This window comes from Chenopodium album, chromosome 21 (genome assembly GCF_948465745.1).
Source record: "Chenopodium album chromosome 21, dcCheAlbu1.1, whole genome shotgun sequence".
NCBI classification, from domain to species: Eukaryota; Viridiplantae; Streptophyta; class Magnoliopsida; order Caryophyllales; family Amaranthaceae; genus Chenopodium; species Chenopodium album.
The window spans coordinates 6,848,226-6,870,561 of record NC_137854.1 but is presented as its reverse complement, the minus strand read 5'-3'; the positions used below and the strand labels follow the sequence as shown (position 1 = coordinate 6,870,561).

At 34.7% G+C, this 22,336-nt stretch overlaps 2 protein-coding genes and 1 pseudogene across 3 annotated transcripts; 1 reads left to right on the top strand and 2 right to left on the bottom strand.

Annotated features, from left to right (window-relative positions):
- The first annotated feature begins 2,363 nt into the window (after window positions 1-2,363).
- LOC145600262 (protein WUSCHEL-like) lies at window positions 2,364-3,892 on the top strand (annotated as a pseudogene).
- A 5,414-nt stretch (window positions 3,893-9,306) lies between these two features.
- On the bottom strand, window positions 9,307-15,513 carry LOC145601921 (protein ANTHESIS PROMOTING FACTOR 1-like). Of its 2 annotated transcripts, XR_014104469.1 has the most exons (12): window positions 15,330-15,513; window positions 15,122-15,195; window positions 14,637-14,737; window positions 13,548-13,648; window positions 13,408-13,474; window positions 13,229-13,328; window positions 13,018-13,131; window positions 12,785-12,922; window positions 12,448-12,532; window positions 10,298-10,347; window positions 9,794-10,010; window positions 9,307-9,694 (listed from the first exon to the last, which is right to left on the bottom strand). XR_014104469.1 is itself a non-coding variant. In XM_081658010.1 (11 exons), exons 1-11 carry the CDS (start codon window positions 15,334-15,336, stop codon window positions 9,867-9,869), a joined length of 981 nt encoding a protein of 326 aa, XP_081514136.1. In that variant the 5' UTR covers window positions 15,337-15,513; the 3' UTR covers window positions 9,307-9,866. The 2 variants fall into 2 exon arrangements, 1 of the variants encoding a protein (XP_081514136.1); XM_081658010.1 differs by having other exon boundaries at window positions 9,307-10,010.
- Window positions 15,514-16,344: 831 nt separating this feature from the next.
- Window positions 16,345-22,312, bottom strand: LOC145602508 (protein transport protein SEC23 G-like). Its single transcript, XM_081658701.1, has 3 exons — window positions 21,411-22,312; window positions 17,630-19,820; window positions 16,345-16,713 (listed from the first exon to the last, which is right to left on the bottom strand). Exons 1-2 carry the CDS (start codon window positions 22,068-22,070, stop codon window positions 18,162-18,164), a joined length of 2,319 nt encoding a protein of 772 aa, XP_081514827.1. The 5' UTR covers window positions 22,071-22,312; the 3' UTR covers window positions 16,345-16,713; window positions 17,630-18,161.
- Between the last annotated feature and the right edge of the window lie 24 nt (window positions 22,313-22,336).

Below are 22,336 nucleotides of genomic sequence, written 5' to 3'. Positions count from 1 at the left end.
CAACTTTTGAACTCTTGTCAAAATTAATCAGTACTCTCATGAATGAATGATGAATTGATCTCTTGCAACCATAAACATTACATATTGAACATTTTTGAACTCTTCTCAAGTCTCAACCCTACCCACATAAAAGAAAATAAATATAAAAATCATGCAATCTATAGTACTTCCTCCGTTTCTATTTAGTTGACGCGTTTGATTTAGGCACAAATATTAAGGAGAGGAGAGAGAGTGATAGAGAATGAAAAAGCAAGTGGGGTAGCTTGTAAATACAAGGTAAAAAAATTTACCCAAAAAGAAACGTGTCAACTAAAAAGAACCTTTCGAAAAAAGAATACGTGTCAACTAAAAAGAAATGGAGGTAGTATTTGTTATATCCATTTTTAATTGGTCGAAAAGCCCTCTCTAAAAGGAGTGGAGAATAGAAACCTTTATGGAGATCACCAGGACCCATACCTTTTCTTGTACTCCATCTACTAGTATAGTTGTATGCTCATTTCATAAAAATGTAACACTAGTTTACGTGAGTTAATTTCTCAGCAGGTATAAAATTAATATTCTCCTAAAGATTTGAGAGGGGATACGTTCTTTATAGAGAACGGGTCTAATGAATCACATAAAGGGTGTGTTCCCTTCACCCTAAAATTTCCGAACTTATTAATTGAAGTATATCTTATAAGTCCTGATTTTCACCTTAAGATTGAAAATATTTCCTTAATTGTATAATAAAAAATTAAGGGACTGTATGTGGCAAATGATAAAGAGGTATTATCAAATGAAGTACAGGCAAACTACTTACAAAAGTATAAATTATACTATAGAATCAGAACTATAAGTCATATGGAAATTAAGCAACAAGTATAACATTATTATATTTATGAATTGGTTGAGAATCGATTTTTATTTATAGGTTGCATTGTATCAAGGAGTATTGAGTATTGAATATATGCAATACAAAACCAAATCGACAACATATATATATGACATAACACAACCACCTAAATTATATGGATACCCAATCATGACTCGGCTTGATATGGAATTATATGGGATTATGGGTCAAGTCACATGCCGGATTTTTCACTCCTCAATAAAGGCCATCCAACGTTTTAGATACATAACAATGAAAACTCCCACTACATAACGAACACCAATTTTCCTTGCGGTTTGAGAAAGAGATTAAAAATAAAAACCACACAATTAAACATTTAAACCTAAGCCAATTTTTTGTGAAAATAAAAATAAAAATGCTTGAAATAATCTTTGAGACTTCCCACGACCAAGATTACATCAAACAAACCAGAAAACAAACATCATGGGATTCAAATAAAATACTCCATGTTGAAATGCATCTTTCATTAAAATCCTGAAAGTACATACGAGAACATGCAATAAATGGCACTCACTTCACTCCTCACAAAGTTAATGTCATAAAAACATCAGAAAATCCAAATTCTACTTACTTTCATTTTTCTGATTTGTCCAATTAATTAAACAACCTTTTAAGACATCATCATCAACATATCATGAACTCACACTTACACATACATGAATATCATTATTAACAGTAGACACTATTATTAACTTTTAATTTCTCTCAGAACATAAATAAATATATAAATATTTATAAGTATTTAGTTACACTTAGAATTATTTGCACTCACTTTTCTGAAACTGCAATGATTACTATTGAAAAATGCACCCTAACTCTGAGTAATTCATACCACCTTTAATTTTGTTTTTTATTTATTTATTTTTTTAAAAAAAAAACAGTTACTGAGTTTCTTAAACATGGTTGAAAAAAAAAATTAGAAAAAAAAATAAAAAATAAAAAGAGTATATCCCTACTGAAAAAAACTCTAAAATTCACAACATATAACAAAGAATAAAAATAAAAAAATAAAAAAAAAAAAGTGCTAGAATCACCGAGTACACTGGTAAATCAGTTGTTTCATTTTAATCAAAGGGCGTCTTAGGTCAAACTATAGAAATACAACAACTTATGTTGGGAGAGACTTTCCCCTGATTAAAGTCTAACTCAACTTAAATCCAGATTAGTCGAAACCTCTCTGTATTACCGTGTGACTTGCTATTTTAAAATAGAGAAACTTTATACAAAACATTCATTCATTCATTTTCTCTCTCTTTCTTAAAATCAAACTTCTCCATAACTTTTCACCCAAGCAATATATATCCTCTGATCCCTCAGTCTTTCTACAAACCTCTTTTGTCCCTTCCTTTTTTCTACAACTCCCTCTCTCTCTAACATAAACTTCTCTCTAAAAACAACCATCTTCTCCAAATAAATATAACTACAAATTCTTGTTAAAACTCTTCCAAATTTATTTAAAAACATTCATAAAATGGAATCACAACAACAAGAGGAGATGAGCATGAGCTTAAACTGTGGAAAAATGAGTAATAATAACACTACTAATACAAGCAACAACTACCTTTGTAGGCAAAGTAGCACAAGATGGACACCAACAACAGAGCAAATTAAGCTTCTTAAGGAGCTTTACTACATCAACGGAGTTCGGTCACCGACTGCTGATCAGATTCAGAGCATTTGTGCTCGGCTAAGGCGGTATGGCAAGATCGAAGGCAAGAACGTCTTCTATTGGTTTCAGAATCATAAGGCTAGGGAGAGACAGAAGAAGAGGCTTACTCCTACCTCCCCTACTACTAACAACGCTACTAATAATACTATTACTACTAATAATAGTAATAATGTTGGTAGAAATAATAATTTCGTCAGAAATGGTGGTCTTACTTGGAAACAAGATCATCAGGATATTACTCTTCATGCTAATAAGTACCCTTGCACCATTAATAATCCTGGTAAATATTTTTCACAACTTTTTTTATTTAAGAAAATGTTTTAACTAGAAGTATATTGTTTTTGTTATGTGGTTGTGTGAAATTTGTAATATGCATGATGAAGATGCTCATTTTGAAGCATTTTTGTTGCTGTTTTTGTAATTTTGCAGTTTATTTATTTTTATTGTGAAATATAGTTATGTTGACATATTTGGGTGTTTTGTGAATAATTTACAGGGGTTTCGTGTTCGAGTTCATCAAATGGACATGTGATCCCTGGTGGTGGACAGTTGATGGGGAGTTTTGGGTATGGAGCTGTTAACATGGAGAATAAGTTTAGGGTAAGTACACTTACCTCTTTTGCCCTAAACCTCCATGTTAGTACAAGAAATATTATTTAATTATTAATTAGCTACTTTAATTTCTTATATATATGTGTATAAAAGTATAAGTACTTTAAAGTACTCTTTATCTTTGGTCCATATTGATCCTGCAAAATCTAAATCCGAAATCTTAACAGTTCTTCATGAAGGATGTATGTAAACACAATTAAGGGTACTAGTACAATAATGTTGGCTTGTTTTGTCTTAATACTAAAAATTAATAACCTAAATTAGATACTATACTATCTATGCCCTATATATATTTATATATCCATTTTTTGACTGGATTTTTTTTTTTTTTTTAGGACTGTTCAATATCAGGAGGTATGTTTAATGGAGGAAATCATGTGAACCAGTGGACTGCAGTAGGAGCTAATTACAGTCCATATGCACCAGCATCTTACGCAAATTTACTGGACAAGATATCAACCATCGACGAAGATCCTTACATTGACCAAGATCATTATGGGACAGACACACCAGAGATAGAGACCCTTCCTCTCTTCCCTATGCACAATGAAGAGTTTGATCACGATCACGACCATGACCACGGCTTCTACACCATTAAGCCTCCATCTGACGGGTATTACACCGGTGGATATCGATGGTCCAATGGTAGCGGTGGCAACACCTCCCTTGAGCTTAGCCTCAACTCCTACGGCTATGGCTATTATTCACCAAATATCTAATTAGTATTATGACTCTTAAGAAGTGTTATTGTACGTCATTGACTGTCTAATCTTAATTAGTTATTAATTATTGTAAGTTTTAGTTAGTTAGTTAGTTAGTCTAATGCTAACCATCATAATCACTATATTATTGTCATATCTTAAGTAAGCTAAGAGTAGTTTAGCTAGGTAGTGGTCTTTAATTATGAGGGTGTATGTACATTTTCCTTGTTATATTGCCCTTTTAAACAAGACCCTAGTATTCTTATAGCTTATAATTAAGCTTGCCGCGTAATTAGGATGTACTTAAATTTCTAATCATAATCCAAGTGAGTATATTATATAGTTATGATCTTATGCTAATCTAATTTACTACGTACCTCGCACATAATAATTAACGGAGTTAGTATGTTTATATAGTAAATCAAAGAAAAAAGGACATTAGGAATGAGTGATGGGTCTTTGTATGTGAGTGTCTCTTTCTCTTGGTATCTGAGTGAAACAGTGCAACAAGAAGTACACATGACCTGTTGTTAAGTCTGTTTCAGAACCTCAAAGCCTACACAACAGAACTAGCCCTACAAATCCTTTCTGCCTCAACAATCAAATAAATAAAACAAAAACAACTCCCTCACTGTCTAATTAATAACAAGATGAATTTTTGTTGTTATGTGTCTTCTTCATACAATAAATGCAACATAATAAACTAATACTAGTAAAACTACACAATATATATATTTTAATATACAAGGAAATCCATTAGGTAATTAGTGTATTACCAAGCTGTAATATGATGTAATATATCCACAAAATATTCACTTTTAATAAATTTTGCCATACTTAATAACCCACGATATTTTTTTTGGGCGTAAGTATATACATCTGGTTGTACAATCAATAAATCAAAGTTTTATAATCCTATAAGTGGAGTACATTTGGTTGTACAATAGAAATTATTATACCGGCCTTATTCTTGATGTTCCTGACTAAAGTTAGTTTAACTAAATTTGTGCATAAATTTTCAGATAGAGGGTGCAATTTATTCTGTGTTTTATCAATAGAATGTTAAGACACTCAAGTGATGACTCAACCTAATTTAATGCAAAGGCTATTAAGGGTATGAAACCTTTTCGTGTTTTCTTTATGATGTTGTAAGGGAAGTCCAAATTTGTATACTAACGTGTTAGAAAACAAAACATGATGTTTGGGGCACAAAATGTCAAATTTTGTAAACATTGTGAATTTCATTAAACTTTAGGAATACCTCATAAATTAATGTTTCTTACTTAAGCTAGTTCATCAAAATATCACTCACAACTCGTTAAGAACACGTGTAATGGGATCTATATGCTCGCCACAAGTAAAATTGTTCTAAAAAAAGTGGTATAGAAAAATGGATTAATGCCCTAGAAATTGTAATCCCTAAAAGTGTTACGTACTATTTTAAATTTTATCATCACTTGATGTTATGTACCACGCACAAGGAGAACAATACTACAAGTAAGAAATAAAAGTCCATGTATCACTTAAGGATGATATGTACTCACATAGACACATAGTCACATGTATAACAAAATATTACTCCGTACATAAAATACTACACGGAGTAAGAAAATTGGATGATCATACGATCAATTTTCGAATCCGATAACACAAAGGAGTTCCCTCTTCAATAAGCTCTAGGATTAAAGTGCAAAAAATACTCATCAACATAATAATTAGGGAAGAAGCAATGCTCCCAGCAAGTTCCAACATGCATATATATAGTTCCAAGTTTGTAGGGACTAGACGCGTAAGAACATGAGAGCTCAGATATCATCTCGCTTGACATGATCAGACCAGCCAAAGCAACATTATTTTTAAAAATAAAAAAACTGCAAACACACTAAATTCATGCAGATAGATTCAAATCAAATCACCAATACATGATGTTTCATTTAGCTCCACGTTGTGATTCATACGGCCAATCATTTATTTTTGTATCTTATTTAAATTTGTTTAGATAAAAGTTTAATTTGTTAACATGAAAACACTTTTTTAAAAAAGGGGTCATGTTTAGATTTATTGAGGAAAAAGTTTAGTTTATTAACATTTCCTCGAAAAAAAAAATAGTTTATTAACATGAATTATATATTAAATTAAAAGGAGCCATATTCTTGCTCCTAACCACCCTTAAATACAAAAATTAGATATAGCATTTCTTGATACAGTTGTACCTTATGATTCCATCAATTTTTGGATCTAATAAGAGGTGGGCAGCTTTCATTATTTTTAATTAAACTTTTAAAAACAGATCACATATGTTGGGAGATAGGGAGTTGTTGATGATTTTGGAACAAAATAATCTATCCTAAGGATGTAAATCAACATTAATCACACATGCATGCATATACACACAAATGTCACCAATATTCTTATTTAAAGGTGCATAACATTCACTTAATTTTCACTTATCTAAATATTGTGTATGATTAAAATGAACATTTTTGTTTCCATGCTAAACTAATTTAAACTTCCTAGAGCTTAATTAATTGTTATTATTGAACTTAAACCATCTTTATTTCTTTGAACTTAACTTCTCATAATTTATTTTTGTTAGTCTAATCTGCAGTTATCTTTCCTTGATTGAACAAACGAAACAAAGCCTAACTTTATCTTTGAAATATAACATAATAATAATTTTCTAATGCATTATTTACAGTACACATATGCACATAAATATATATATTCCGTAACTTCGTAATTTTGAAGTTAAAAGAGGACATTAGAAGACCTGCAACACAAGATGAAGGAACACCTTAAAGTACCTCTTTCACATTTTTTATTTTAAGTTCAAGAATTAACTCAAATTAGATCTCAACCATCACAATTTTTTATTTGAAAATAGGGGGTAAGATAAGGGAATTCCTACCTCCAAGTATTCTCACTTGATGAGATTCGAACCCTACAACTCAAGACTCCATACCTTACACATAATGTAATAGAAAACATCAAATTTGGTTCACATATACTCATATATAATACCTTACACATAATGTAATAATAGAAAAACATCAAATTTGATTCACATATACGTACACAAACAAATAAAATAACAAGATAAGATAAAAAAAAAAATGTGCACGTGGAATAGAGACTAGAGATGAAAGACAACACCCCACAAAAAGGTAAATTGGTGGGAAGTGAACCCTAGCTACTTATACAGTTATACAATTAGATTCATAGTGTGAATAATTTGTAAATGGAATTATTATAATACTCCCCCATTTTTATTTTTATTTTTATTATGTGGGTATCAAAGTGGGTACAATTTGATATGATATTTGCCTGCACATTTACAAAATCTCAGTCCTACTTGTCCTAATAATTCTCTTTTTTTATAAAGGAGAGAGAAAGAAAGAACCTCGAGAAATTCCCCTCTAATGATGAAAGGGAAGAACAAATACAACTACAAACATTATTTCAGCCGTTATTCATTATATAAAAAGGTAACTAAATTTGTGGGTTTTGAAGTTTGTGAACCTTTTTTTCTCTTAGAAATTGCCGCATATTATTAGTCTGTCTGTCTGTACCATCAATTTTTTTACCATTCCAACTGCTAGAGATTTTCCCTATCCACTAAAGTATCCTCGAATTTCTTAGCTACAATTATTATTACTACGTATTAATATCCCCATATCAAAATTCTCTGTACTTCTAAAGTTACTTAACAGTGAAATTTACCCATTGGTGTTTCTATGGATTATTAGAAGCTTAATTACAACTCTATTACAAGACAATTGAAGTGAAATGAAGTGCTCCTATATGGGTAATGTTTACTAGGCATCCCATGTCACGCCTGCGCTCAAAAGGAGCACATTACGTTTAAAATCTTTTACGGAAATACTCAACTTGTAAAATGACTCTAACAAAGTTTTTCTTTATTCAGACATTAGCATCGAAATCTTTACAATATTTGATTTTAGGTCTACTTCAAAAAAGGTTAAACTGATTTAGATATTTGTTTGCGAAATATCCACAACTTTAGACCGTAGTGAATGAAATCTATCAAATTGTCGTCATATAATACTTCACTAGTCACCGCTATTACGACCACCACAGCAACCAGTACTCAACACGTACTTGACTACTTGTTTTCGAGTCTAGAAAGGTAAACACACATACAACCAAACCAAATCATTCAAGCTCAATTACACAAATTAACAAAAAAAAATGGATTATTCAACAAACCCAAAACTCTTCAACACAATTACGTACTTCCAATAGTGAAAAGCATATGGGGTCACCATATAACATTGAAAGGAGATAGATAGGAAAAGGATGATGATGATGATGATGATGATGATGATGATGGTGGGGTCCCAATCAAGAAGATTTTGGATGGATGCCTTTCCTTGATTTGGTTTGACAAAATTTCCAGCTTTTGTTACAAGGAGTGACCCCTAATGTCTTTTAGAGCACTTACTGTTAGAGAGAGAGGACAGAGAAAGAGAGAATAAGGGTAACTAAAAAGACAATAATCCCCTTAGTAGGGGAATTTAGTTGTAGATCCAAAGGAAATCTTGGCTACTTTTTCAGAGGGTAAGTACGTAATGTCCTTAAACTAGCAAAATGAAGCGTGACATGCATCACGCCTTTTTTCATGAAAGCTTTGCTTCCATAAGCTTACTACTGCAACTTGTAGTATATGCCTATTTTAGGGATTCACTTTGTAATTTTTGCATGGTTGGTTTATTGAATTCACCCTTCTCAAGTTTTATGTACTAATATAACCCCCCTCAAAATGCACACAACCATCATTGTGTAAGTTGTACATGGTACATGCTCTGTTGTGTGCATTACATAAGTTATTTTTGTACTTTCAGACTATGTGCATGTGCATCAGGACTATGTAACGTAAGCTTTCCCATATTATTCGTTTTGCCCGAACTGCGCCTTGCTCTTCTTTCTTTATCTGAATGGTTTTCCTTTTATAAGAGGTTCCTTGAGAATCAGGGATGGAGGATGGTACATGTAAACCACCTTTACGTTACTGTGGCGCAGAGTTCATTTTCACCAAGGGGTTAAAAAGATGGAGAGGGAATTGGGCTCTTGGGCTTAAACTAACAGGATTCTCGGCCATGCCAGCTTCACTACCTACCCAAAAAAATTTAGTGGTGGCACTTTCTATAGATTGGAGGCCAGCAACTTGAATGATGGCCATATACATGTCAAATAATCTAAGTCCATACTCCATATTATTCGAGGCGGACCACCCATAATGAGCTCTATCTACCTATCCTTGGAAAAAAAACAAGACCAAAACAAAACTCACTGGATGAGAACTAACATTTTATGAATATAAGTCTAAAGTTCCATACTATAAGTCTACAATAGCCAATCTGTGAATAAAAGTGGTGATTTTTACTGTATTAAGTGAAATTAAGCAAAGGGAATGCAAGTGCAAATTTATCAAGTTAAAACCCTCCAAACAGTCAAGTTACACACAAATGTTACAGAAAGCTCCACTGAGTAGGAGATTTATACAGTACATATAAAATATGTTACAATTTAGGGGTGAAAATTAATGAGCTAAATCATGAATATATAGTTCATCAAAGAAGAGTATATTTATGATGTTACATGGAACTCTTCGACAAATAAGATTATAATAGAGTTCTCGACGTTAGTACCTGGATAAATGACCATTTCTTCCTTCAGGGACATGAATTCAGCAGCATGCAGCCAAAGTATCACCACTTCTCCTTAAGAAGGTTCAAATTCATAGTAACTCTGACTTGTCTTATCCATGAGTCGTGAACACAGGTTGTTGAAGCAGACTCACTACAAGGAAAGATTCCATCATGAATCATGATTAATGGAACAAGCTGCATTTCTAGTTGACTAGACAAGCTGCATGTCTAATAAGAATAAATCCTTAACTTTGACCATTTGATGGATAGTCTCATGGCTAATTTCTTCCCGCATTAATTCCGTTCCATGGTTAGTCTCAATGCTATTTTCTTCCAGCGTAAGTTCCCAGTTTAGACAAATCAGGAACCCAAAAAGATAGCTCAGAGGATCCAGTGGCAAACATGACGTTTCCTGGTGCCCATTTTATTACAGGAGGCTCTTTTTCGGTACTCATCCAACTTGCCACCTACAGAGAGAGATTATTCATAAAACATTATTAATCACAAATTCTAATAGATGTCCTTCCACAATGATGACTGCCAAATCACCAGTTTCCCACCACCTAATTTCTAGCTCATGCAAACTTAGGTATCCAAATACAAGGGATTATAAGATGTCAAATGGCCAAGGAAGAACAAGAAAGCCAAGCAGCCAGCGTAACACCTTTTCCTCAAATTTTATCATTCAGAAATATAAGATAGTACCTTCAATCAGGTAAGAAAACTAAAACAAGAACTATTTAATACTCCATACCTCTTTGCCACTACGGACACTCCATGCATATACACTGCCATCCCCTGAACCTGCAGAAGAAAGTGGAATAAACCAAATTGGAAATTACTTAGCATAAACAAACTGAACAAGGCTCAATCCTTTCCAAATCGATAGCAGCATGTACTATAACTATAACACATCAAAAGCAAGTAAGCAAACAAAAGGCCAGTAAGGATCCCACTAATGGCAGGACTAGGGACTACATAGGTATGAAACATAAGTTACACAACTTTGTGCACAACCACTTCTAACATCAATTCATCCAGATCAGTGGATTCATTGAACTTTTAAAATTTGTCCAGCTTTCTCATAAAATCACCTTGACAATGTACCTCCTACCAAGAAAATTGCTCTCTCCACTTGAGTGATTTGGGAGTCTAACAGTTAAGTAGAAGTGTATAACAATCTAAAAATCAATTTGAGTTATTTGTTCTTGTTGTAAACAGTTCAGTTGCCAAGGCATGGCTGGCATGCACATTTGGGATAAGGAATTTGTTTCCAAAGCATGGACATTAGGGACAAGATAGTGATGTGATGATCACAAAATTTCTGCACTATCTTATTCTAAATTTTCTTAGAAAGAATATCAAATGATGCAAGAAAACAGAGGTACACATACAACTCATCAAAACCGGGAAACAAATTACAATTATGATGGCCAAATGATTGTTTCACTATCCAACATAATTAGTTGATAACACAAGATGGAAAGAATGTTCAAGGTGACAGACAAAAGATATGTAGCCATAGTTATAAAAGGATTAGGGAAAGGAATTCACAGCCATGACAAGTATGAAAATTTCAAAAGACGGTATCAATAGAGGGATTATGGTAACAAGAGTGAACAAACCCATATACAATATGCAATAACAGGACATACTATACTAAAAGTAGAGCTCAGAAAATTGTAAGAAAAGGAAACAAAGTGCATGGTGAATCAAAGAAAAAAGCATATTTGAAAAGAGCAACATGCATAAGAAACTAGCAAATACAATAAAAGTTGGAAAAAAATATATATAGACCAGGGTAAATTGGTGGCAATCCAGGCCCAGAGCATTAGAAAAATTATCAAAGACTGGAAGCCCCTCTATTCTTAGATAAACATCGCTTTTGGTTAGGGCATTAAAATGGAGGAAGTTAAGAGTAGCAGTCAAAAAGGAAAAGAATGGGAAAACACTTGACCTGGATTAGGGATACCAAAGTACTTTGGATAAGTTTAGATGCTAAAACAATGCCAAATGTCTATATCAGATGGTCAAAAGTATGTAGAAAGTCATGATGGTTAGTAAAATAGGATACCGAGTATTCCCCAGTATATGCTGAGTTGCGTCATGGTCTACTTTTTCATTTCTATTTCAGCATTAATGATAAACTTACTAGCTTAATTTTAAGGCCCAAGGTTTTTTACCATGATCACATGATGTATAATTTTAACAGTTGACATCTCTGGTCGAAAAGCAAAGACAAGGAAATATTAGGGCCTTGATGCTTTGGTATCAAAGAGGTTTAGATAAGCAAAATTCAGACAAACTTATAATGTAAATTCAGGGGCCATTTGGATCAAAATTCATATTTAGAATCAGAATGAAATCAATGCAGGAATGGTAATGACCTTCATCACCCACATTCTCAACCTCGCCACTTTATCCATCTTAGCCCTCGCCCTTGTGTGTGATTGACATTTTGGAGCTGAAGCATAATCATTAATCAAGAAACTGTGACACGATATCTAGGTGCCTAGGCAATTGATAGCCATGGCCCATGGGAGTATGGGACACATTTGGTGGGTCAAAGATGATCTCATGAAATTTTGGGTCATTGAGTATATTCCATTAGTCATATGGAGGCAATGGAGCAGCAAAGTCACCCTAATTCTACCCACAACACGCCCACGATGTACATCTGAAAAAAGAAAACCAAAAAGCTAATCCTCTATCTTACAGTCATATGGGTGGCTTGACAGTCTTCAAAGAAGTTTATACCCCACACAGACACATGCACATAATTCCACAAAAAAGAGGGTGCCCAATAATAAATTGAAGGACCAATCACAAGAATAAAGGTGGCTAATTAAAATTGCCAATCAAGCCATCCTAGGAACTAAAAGAGAAAAAAACTTCATGTATTACCTGATATGACAAACATTCCCTCGGGACTAAACGAGGCCTCCAAAGTCGAATTGGTAGATACTGGTTTTACATTAAATGAGCATAACTGGATATAACATCAAAAGACACAGGAAAAAATTAGGGAAAAAAAAAAAAAGATTTTCAGAGTAACACCCTATAATTTACATTGTAATCATACTCAATTGAGAAGGTAATAAAAACTGGGTTAAGATGTAATTTTGGTTTATATTTAGAGGACAACTTGTCCTAATTGTTTTGAACTTTTCAGAGTTGATTAATAGACATATGTTTATTTTTATTTTACTTATAAAACAATAATTGGGGGTAAGGAACTTACAAGGGTACCACGGAATGAATCAAGCACATGAATAAATCCATTGGTTGTTGTTAAAAGCATAAGTCTCCCGTCATTGCTGAATTTGACTACATTGGCATCAGAGAAGTCTCCCCCAACAGAATATATTTCAAAAGGGCCCTGAATAACAAGAAATCAGCCATCAAAGATCAAACACACCTTCTAAGGAACCCACATCTTCTTAGAAAAGCAAATCAAGGACATGAAGCACAAACCTTTTCATATTTGCGAGTGTCAAACAATCTTATATATCCTCCAGAAGCAATCGAAAAGACTAATCCTTGATCGTCATAAGCTGTTGCAGGCCTTCCCTGGACACGTAGAAGACCCTGAAATAAAATAAAAAAGAATTTAGGTATCATTCACCAGATAAGCATGGGAAACAATACCTAATTTAGACAAGAGCCACACAGGCAACAATCCTACCTGACATTTCTCAGCCCGTTGGTCCCATAAAAGAACAGTCCGGTCCAGAGAACCTGATATAAAGAATTCATTGCGAGCACACAAGCTTAGGGATACGACCCTGAAAGGAGTATTGTCAGGCAACATGCATCATGAAAAGTAAAATCAGTCACATATATGGAGACCCAAGGAACTAATACCTATCATGATGACCTTTGAAATATCGCAAATATTTGTTGTCGTTTAAGGAGAGAAGCCGCAGTGACTCTGCAGACAAATTATACCTAATTATAAATCTTGAACATATACATTAACGAGATGTAGAGTCAAGCTAAATTACCATCCCAGCCATTCTTTGACGAGTAGATCACTGTTGTAGGATGAGAAGTAAAGCACACAAGTTCAACTCCATACTTCTTGCTATTGATGGTTTTCAAACATCTGAAAACAAAAGCAAAGTTTTGAATAATCTCTGTATATCGGAATGAAATAGCCAGTTTATGCATGATAACAGCAAAACATAAACAAAAAGTTCCAGATAATTAAAGAAAACTGCAGGATGATTAAAAAAACTAAACATTAACAATTGCCTATATCAATCAGCCACCACTCTTCTCTCTTGCAATGAAGTTATAAAGCTTAATTCAAAAGATTCACAAGTAATGACAGACCATGGTGTAGAAGCCAAACTGTATCATTGTAGAGACTATTAGGAGGTATGCTTGGAATGAATTCACTATTTGTTTCTATTTTTGGTAGGTTCTTTCTGGATACTTTTCCCTTAAAGAACCCACTCTACAACACGTTCAGAAACACCAGATAATCTTTTGTTATCCTTTCGCCTTCTATCAAGTAAATGAGGCTGTTCTCTGTTGTGATTTATTAACAGACATTACTTCAAAGTTCCAGGTAATTACAGAGCACTGCTGGATGATTAGGAAACTAAACATAAAATGTTGCTTAATCTTCTCTCTTGCAATAAAGTCACTCTACTCTAATTCCATGAGACAACTGCCCAATGCTATCAAATGTAGTCGTGCTCATAATTAAAGGCAGGTTCGGAATATGTTGATCCCTATGGAAGTTGCTGCATCACACAATATGAAAGTTTACAAGATCATTAGTCGTCCAACCTGATTTTCACAAGTTACAATCATTGTGGAAAACCATCTAAATCCTTACATTTGGGGGTAGGTTTGGGATAAAGCAACTATTAGAGTCATAGAGTCAATGTAATGCAGAACAAATAGGAAATGACAATTGTAAACAACAAAAAGAGACATAGAGTCAATGTAATGCAGAACAAATAGGAAATGATAATTGTAAACCCTAAAAATAGTTGCATCTTTATTTGGCAAGCATAGATTCTTCCACCCTGCAACAGTGATAACCGCTACAATTATTGGCGACATAGAATCAAAACACCTACGTGGCATTGGCGACATCATACAATCGGATCGATTCATCATCACTAGCAGTGACCAAGTAACTCGAGGTCCTATGGAAGTCCATTGAACTGATTCTTCCACTCTGCAACAGTGATTACCACTACAAATATTAAATCATCTCCATAGATTGACCATGAAACATCAAACACACTACCAATTCAGTTAAAATATGCCATTACCAACTACACTCACTACGCTATAATTAGCAGAAACTACGAAAGGCGATCTAATACACAGATAAACAGCAATAATCCTTGCTTAATAGTGTTTGCATGACTGGTATATACATTAATTTTTTTATTTTAAATGGTATATATATTAATTCTTACAACGTTAATCTCATAAATTACAGTTCCTCAATTGCAACAACAAATCATTCAAAATTCTTCAAATTCGCCAATCCATCAACTAATTCATCATAACACAAATTCTTAAAATTATAATCGGAGTGAAAGAGAAACATTACATAATCGCGGAATGCCATGCCGACTTCCATGCTCTGAAGAGTTTCTTCCGTCAAATCCAACGACACTTTATCTTCTGCAAATGATATTAAAATTGCAGCAATTAAGCAAAAAATGATAGTTGAATTGCAAAAATCATCAAACATGGAAGAAAACGAAGCGAACATTAATTGAAATTGAACATAAAAATTAGGGATTAAGACGAAATACCAGCCATATTTTGGGGGATTAGAGAATTCTATGAAGATGAATGATGAGGGTTTTAATTGAGAATCCAGCAAAACCCTAATCAAAGTCGTCAACTGATTTTGGGGTTTAATGGGGTTGAGCTACAGTTATAAGACTTGGGTTCATGTTGGCGGGAGCTCGGCGTCCGACTCGATTACCATTTGTGTTTGCGTTTGTCGCTCTGCTCATGTTCAAATGAATTACGGAGTATATATATATCTTCATTTTCGTCCAGGTAAAAATTATAAAATTGTAATATTTCGTATAAATCAAATATGTAATGAGATGAATTTAACAAGATCTCACATGTATATCTCTTATAAATGAACGGTAATTTACAGTCAAAATTTGACCCAAAAAATGAGTATTGGGTAAAGATAAAGGGATATACTGTCCATCCCAACTTATTTACAAAATAATTTATTGTTTCATCGATTATACGAAGTATGTACAAAACCCAAATTAATAGTTTTACCTTACCTAAAAGGCCAATCAAATCAGCGTAAATAAACCTTAATTTTTTAAAAAAAAATGAATTAGGGCAAATTAGCCTCTATAAAGGAATTGATTGCTGCTGCTTAAGGTTTCCACAGTTGGGAGGCGGCATTGGAGGCGTTGCAGACTGAGCATGGTGGCATTGAGAGAGAGGGGGTGCGCTCCACGACAGGTGAGGGATTGAGTTTTTTTTTCCTTAAAAGTGTCGATTTGTTTTTTTTAATTTTTTGGAATATCGATCAAATGGCTGGAGTAAGAATATGGTGAAAAAAAAAAACCGAAAATTGAAAAAATAAATAATTAAAAAAAAAAAACAATGCCAAAAAGGCCCTCAATGTGGTTTTATACTCCTCAATTAGCGGCTTACACATGACTCGATAACGAATTTGTTACATAATTTTTTATTATTTGATAAGACGGATGACTTCATTAAATAATACTTCCTCCGTTCATATTAATCACAACATTTTTTGTTTAGTGATTGTAACACTTCCTTATTTGGTAAGGACACAATAGGGGAAAAAAAACATAGCCTGAAGATTTGATAGCAGCAGATGTTTTCTCCACAAACTGAAGAACAAATTGAGTAAATCAAAAGGGGAACCAAAAAGGCAAAAAACACACTTATTTGGGCGATTACAAGATCCATCTCAGATAAATAATAATGAACAGCTTCTATAAACTCTGGAGTATCACCAGATGATCCAAAACGGGAACTGGTACATTAATTTGTACGAATATACAGCTTAGATTGCATTTTGACATGAGCAGGCGCACAGTCTTCTTTTGAGCCACTTGATACAGAGATGCACCAAATGAAACGACATGAGAACTGAAACTGAGGTGCCAATGCAATTACTTTCCCTGTCCCCTGCAAAATAAAACGACCAAGACTCCGAAAGTAAGTGCAACAATTTCTACTAGCAATCTAGTATGACTGTAAGAATCATGAGCAAAGCTGAGTGCCTAACACTCCCTCCATCCTACAGCTATAATCTGGTATGGTTTTCCTCTCAACCTTTTCACTAAAGTTGGAACCCACAGCTACCCACCAACTTTCTTTTTGTCAATTCCCCCTTCCACCCCCACATCCATGGGTCCTCCTCCTACATTATCTGTGGGACGAAGGAAATACATTATACACGTTGCAGCATTCAATCACAACTAAATTATACACATTTGCAGTGCCACAGATATTCTCCCTTTTATCCCTACCTTATAAAAAGTAGAAACATACTCTTATGAATAGTGTAATGCTAATTATACCCTTCAAAATGTGTATTTACATACATACCCTCATTAATATGTAGATGCTATTTTAATGAATAGTGTTTAGACAACTATACCCTCTAAAACATTTATGTACTTTTATGCTTTCATAAATGTTAGTTGTCTTGAACATTTATACCACCTAAATATAGTTGATTACATATTTTCTCTTATTGTTAATTTAACTAATTTTGTGATTTAAAAGCCAAACCAAAAAAACCTTCAAGATATGGCTAGCTATGACGCGCGCATCGCGCGCGTTAGCTGCCCTAGTCAAAATAAAAGAAAGAGAGGGAAATAAAAAATTGTATTTGCCTTCTTATCATTTTTAACTATAACCCCTATTATGCTAAACCATAACCTGGAAGATACAACTAGACATATATACAACTCTCAGAAGAACCAGATATGAGGGCTTGGCCTTGTGATGTTCTACATTTCAGCATGCAAGTTCCTTTAGCAACTAAAAATGAGTTGGGTAAATCTACATCAATATATCTAAGCACAAAAGTAATTACCTTGACCCAATAAAGTAATACAATCCCAAGGCAGCTGCATCAGGTTCATACACAATTCATGGATTGACAATAGCTGCATCCGAAACTCTGGATGACAAGAAGTCGGCAAATGGGTAAAATAAAAATACCTTCATACCCAAATAGTCAGCCTTGTGGTGTGCCCCCAAAAAAGAGAGAAAAATGTCAATTCTAAGCATTTTGCCTATTTTGAACCAATACAGTTTCTGTACCTGAACCCAAAATGAAAAACTAGTGAATAATATTCTATTCACGCCTTATGAGTGCAATACCTGAAGGCTTTTTTACAAAATGAGTTGGTATGGTATATTTGAATGTCTGATTTAACAATCAAATCACTGGATACATAAGAAGGAAAGGGCAAATGTCCTCTCCTTTCCCAATGGTTGAAAATAATGAACAGGAAATTCCCCTCTCTGACAAGCACCATATCTGATGATTTTTTTCATTAAAAAAAGGCAGATTCATACAAGGAAAACAGGAGAAGAAACCTGGAATGATTATGAATTTTTCATCATCCTTGCACTGCCAATTCTTGTAAGTGATCCATGAAAACTTGCAAACTCACATCATCGGTCAAAATGATTTCTGAGCCGTCAGCATACTTTGTATTATGGGTAACAGAAGGATTCAACTTGGCGAGAAGAAACCTAGCCTGACTACTGTGCTGGTCACATCTGATGACTTTAGGAACTGGCATCCGTTCGGTAATAAGTTGATCTACATCCAGTTCAGGTGCTTCCAACAACTTTCTGAAAGTCTCATGATTGGGGTCCTTGTGATAACCAAGTTTCCGCCACTGTGCAATCTTCGAGCCATAGTGAATGACAACATAGAAGTATGAATCAAAAAGCAAAATTACATCAGGAGACACGGAGCAAATATCTAAGAGGACCGGAATAGGTGGGCCCTCAAATGAATATTGGAAAAGTGTTGGTTGAATCATGATCATAGAACCAACCACTCCTTCACGATTCAACATCAATGTAAAGAAAGCTGTCTCATCTGGAGAGCTGTTAAATACATTGATAAACTGGGATCTTCTTAGATAATACATAAATTGAGGATACAGAGAGAAGTTTGATGAAAGGCGAAATGAAGACGGGTCTTCTTGAATGTAGTCTCCAAACTGGGAAGCAAATCTTATTAAATTATCATCCAGCCACCTGATGACATCTCTAACAAAATGCCTCTCTGCTCTGTCAATTGCAAGCCTGCCCATGACAGCGGCTGCAGCTTCTTGATCGAATCCAGCAGAAATCTCCGGTGAATTCTTCCCCGCCCACCTTCTTGCTACAGTTGTCACCCTTCTCCGGATCCCAGTTGCTCCATATCGGTAACGGGTAATAAACTGAATAAAAAATGCAGAGCCAGGTTCAACTTTCTGACTGTCATTAACTTCAAAGAAAAACGCAATGCATGTCTTGTTTGTCAGAGAGCACAATTTCCATGCTTTAGTAGAAGCTTCCCCAATCTCATTGTCACTCACTAGACTATTCCTCTTCCGAAGAGACACACATGGACCTAGGGCACCACAAATCTTTACATCATTAGTTGTCACCACTTCAATAGATGCATCAAAACACATCTTCAGGTTCCCATTGTTGTCACATTTAAATAGGTGATGTAAACATTTCTTAAAATGATCTGAGTCAAATACTTCTCCGAGCATCATAAATCCACCTGACCTTTCAACTGGGGCCTTTAACTCTGCTGCTCCCACTTGATCCAAAGAACAAGCAAACAAATCAAGAACTACAGAAGCATCACATAATCGCTGAGTGATTTTCTTATAAAAACTGCAAGACTTTTCGAAAAAGGTTGCATGACCATTTATCAGCTCTCGGTGATTTCTTATTGAATAGCTACAATCAGACTCCACTACAATGCCAGGGCCAATAGTTGCTGGCCCAGATGTAAAGACCATAACCCTGGAACCAGTTCTCACTGAACATCCTTCTATGAGTCCAACTGCGACAGATATTGCAGTTCCAGTAGCCCTCAGAGAGCGATGACCACGAGCAACAATTCCTGAAGAGCATATCTCTTCAATTGCTGTAGTGACAATAAATTCACATTCTGACACTGGTAACAGAAAGCCTTGCTTTTGGACAACTGTGGTCTTCCCAAGGTAAGGTTGTTTCATGGTTGGAAATTGAAGAAGTTGTTGAATCTGAGGGTGATACATAACATAAGAAATAATCTTAGAAATGAAATTATTAAATAGCTCATTCCGCTTTCACCAACACGAATTCAGATGGAAGTAACATAATGCAACTTTCAATTGTCGACATTTTCCCATAGGCCACTGGACTACCAGTTTCTGAAGCTTAAATTGTAAATAATTGAACATAAGCAATAGATTCTACATTATCCATCATCAGGTGACCTGAAAGACACACAAAGGCCATTTTTACTTTGCTACACTCCTAGACGAGGAAGCTACAGCATAAGCTCTTAAGCCTTAACTATGCAAAAGCTTGCAGGGTTTTGATGAAACTATTTTGTGGAAACAACAATATGATGTATGGATCTCATACACATATTGATAAAGGATCTCAATCATAAAAAATGATATCCTCTTGATGCATTCTTCCTTGTCACTTTAATTAATAACAAATAAGAATACTCCAAATGTAGTCCACACGACACGATCTAATATCTTAAAACTAGATAGCTAGAATTATGAAAAGGGCAGAATCTATCTCTCTCTCTCTCTCTAATAAATTTTGCTGCACGCATGAAAAGGTATATGATTGCTTATGACTGAGATCTATTATAACAACATGCATGAGATCTTCTTACTCTTTTGAAATTACCAAAAAGAGTTGTCTTAAAACCCTACAGAGCTACATTCTACTCACTATTCTCTATAAACACTCTAAAAGTAGGAACTTCGATCCTTTTTGACAAAGTCAAAAGTTTTCATATTGAGCAAAATTTCCAAACTTTTATTACAGTGAAATAGATAAATTTCCGCACTGAAGTGTCCTACAATTATTTTTTTAGAGGAGAAGTAAGTCAAGATATCAAATGGACAAATGAGGCCATAGACACTATAGTCAATGACACCTCTTTGCAGCTGCAGGGGAAGCCTTTAAATCCTAACCCCCGTCTTGCAAAAGATGGAACCTTGATAGAGGTCATCACCAATGAGGTATGGATTCTTCAAACTCTTGCATTAATCATAACCACTTCAAGGAAATGTATGAAAGAAAGTACAGGTTTGTAGGTAGAGATACATTGCAGTTTACATTCACATGGGATACTCCATGCCAAACTACACACAAACACCTACCATTCTCTTAATTTATAACCTCATACCATATAAGCCAAACGAGTAAACTGCACAGCTGTTAAAGCTTCCCAATTCTAAACTACAGTTTCCAAACCCAACTCTTTATGTGTAAAAATGGTAATTTGAATACTGCAGAGACCTATTGACAACGTCATAAAAGTGATACAATCATATTCAACTTATTCAGAAGCCATCTAGGAGATTAACATTTTTAAAAAAAACTCTAGTCATAATCTTTTAGGTACATCATTGAAGAAAAAAGTCCAGGCATCACTCTAGAACAATAGAAAACAAAACAAAATTCCAAGTCACCGACTTTCACCCATGATTCAATAAACAAGCAATTCACATAATTAACTTAAATAGAACAATTAATTAGTTTCCCAACCAATGCTAAACATAGGAACAAATCAGAGTGAATGATAATTCAGTGAAATTTGTAGCAGCAGATAAACATAAATTTACCTGAGTTGAGGTGAGATCTCTGCTACCTTGAAAGAGCACAACCCTATTACAATCAGCAAACCCCAAATCATGAACTCTAACCATTGAATCAAAAGTAACCAATCCCACCAATGTATTCTCGGGCAATAAAGAGATCACATGCAACAACTCCTTCTTAAGCGCCCTAAGCTCATCCTCCGGCGTACAAAGATCCACCACAAACACGAAAGCCGGCCCGGGTTTCGAATCAACCGCCCCGGCTAACATCGACGGAATCGAGCTAGATGAAGAGGAAGAGGACAACCCATTTCCACCCCCTAAATTACTAAACTGATACTGATATTCAACAGCACTATAAGTAGGAAAAAGTTCAGCAGGAAGATTATTTTCACCAATCCCAGCATACGATTTAGGAAACCCATTTTTATTATGACAAAAAGGGCAATGCCAAATCTTCGATTGATAATCAACCCGAGCATAAGGGTTCAAAATTGCCCCACATTTGATACAAATCAAGGGTTCATATTCTAACACAGGAAGCTCAGAAGACTCCATTAAAGCTAATGGAGTACACATAATTGAAAGTGGGATTACCAGAGAAGTTGCCTCGGATTTCGAAGTCGGCCATGAATTCCATGCCCATCTTAATCCTTCAATTCCTTCTAATTCTAGGAAATCCATTGTTGTTTTTTTGCCCTAATTTGGATTTTGCTTTTACTTTATTGGGGTTTTGCGAATTGGGAAATCAATTTTGGGTGGTGGTGAGAGTGATTTCCAAGACCTCCGGCTTGAATGAATTGGGGTTGTCGTCGTTGTTGAGTATGCCGCCGGCATCGGTGGAAGGATGAGAGAGAAAATGGGGATTTCGTCGGAGAATTGGTTGGGTGGATTTGAGTGAGAGCAGAGCAGGGCGCTAGTGCGGAATCTGCGGATGCGTAGGTGAGCAA